The sequence below is a fragment of the Anneissia japonica genome, unplaced genomic scaffold (genome assembly GCF_011630105.1).
Source record: "Anneissia japonica isolate Jap-2015-1 unplaced genomic scaffold, ASM1163010v1 scaffold159613_len889_cov83, whole genome shotgun sequence".
In the NCBI taxonomy this organism is placed as follows: domain Eukaryota; kingdom Metazoa; phylum Echinodermata; class Crinoidea; order Comatulida; family Comatulidae; genus Anneissia; species Anneissia japonica.
In genome coordinates, this window is record NW_022753126.1 from 1 (window position 1) to 889 (window position 889).

The following is an 889-nucleotide window of genomic DNA, read 5'->3' on the forward strand; positions in this document are numbered from 1 at the left end:
TGTTGATAATTACCCACAAGTAGTTTCATCCTAGTACATAACGAATTATACGGTATTTACCATTAGAAAAAAAAAACAAACAAACAACAGTGCGTTTAAATTTATTTGTAGGTCCTAAAGATTGAAAAATTGCAAAAGCTAGCATTTTATTACTGCATCTAAAATTCAGTCTAATTACTTTGACAGGTAGAAAAAGAAATCATCCTCTAATAAAATAATAATACAATTTTTATGTTACTATTTTTTTATCATGCGTGTTAATTATTTTTATTTCAAAGATAAAAATTGGATTCCTGATGGTTGGCCACACACACGAGGATATCGACCAAATGTTCTCATGCGTTTCCAAATATCTCAAGAAACACCGTACTGTTACACTTGACCATCTCCAACATGCTATTGAAACATCATATCAAAAGCTCACAATAACCACTTCAGTCATAACACACATATTCGATATCAAAGACTGGATACAACCGTATTTACAAGACATCAGATACCATAGCAAACCTCATCAATTTAAATTCACAGTCGACGACACAGGGAAATGTATAATGAGGACAAAAAATTGGTCGACAGACGATAAATGGGCTGAGTGTACCAAAGAGTTGGATACGAGTCCATATTTACTGAAAGGTATCCCAGCTACTGGTAGTCCAGAGTTATGTTCCCCAAACTTCGATAACGTAGATTTACCAAAACTACAAAAAAGTATAGTCTCTGTTAAGAATTACTTAAGAACAGAGGAAATGGAATGGTGGAAGACATTTTTGAACGGCATTGATGAAACATTCAATGGTATGTAAGAACATGAATAACTGCATTGTTGATTCCCCTGCACAATAGAGCACACATTTAAAATTACAGTATATTATATTAAATTACACAA

At 32.8% G+C, this 889-nt stretch overlaps 1 protein-coding gene across 1 annotated transcript; it reads left to right on the forward strand.

Moving 5' to 3' along the window:
* The first annotated feature begins 6 nt into the window (after nucleotides 1–6).
* LOC117122730 lies at nucleotides 7–842 on the forward strand. Its single transcript, XM_033268427.1, has one exon. It carries the CDS (start codon nucleotides 297–299, stop codon nucleotides 804–806), a length of 510 nt encoding a protein of 169 aa, XP_033124318.1. The 5' UTR covers nucleotides 7–296; the 3' UTR covers nucleotides 807–842.
* Nucleotides 843–889: the final 47 nt, after the last annotated feature.

Coding starts and splice junctions, on each gene's coding strand:
- LOC117122730 (XM_033268427.1), top strand. CDS start 297: ATGGTTGGCCACACACACGAGGATATCGACCAAATGTTCTCATGCGTT.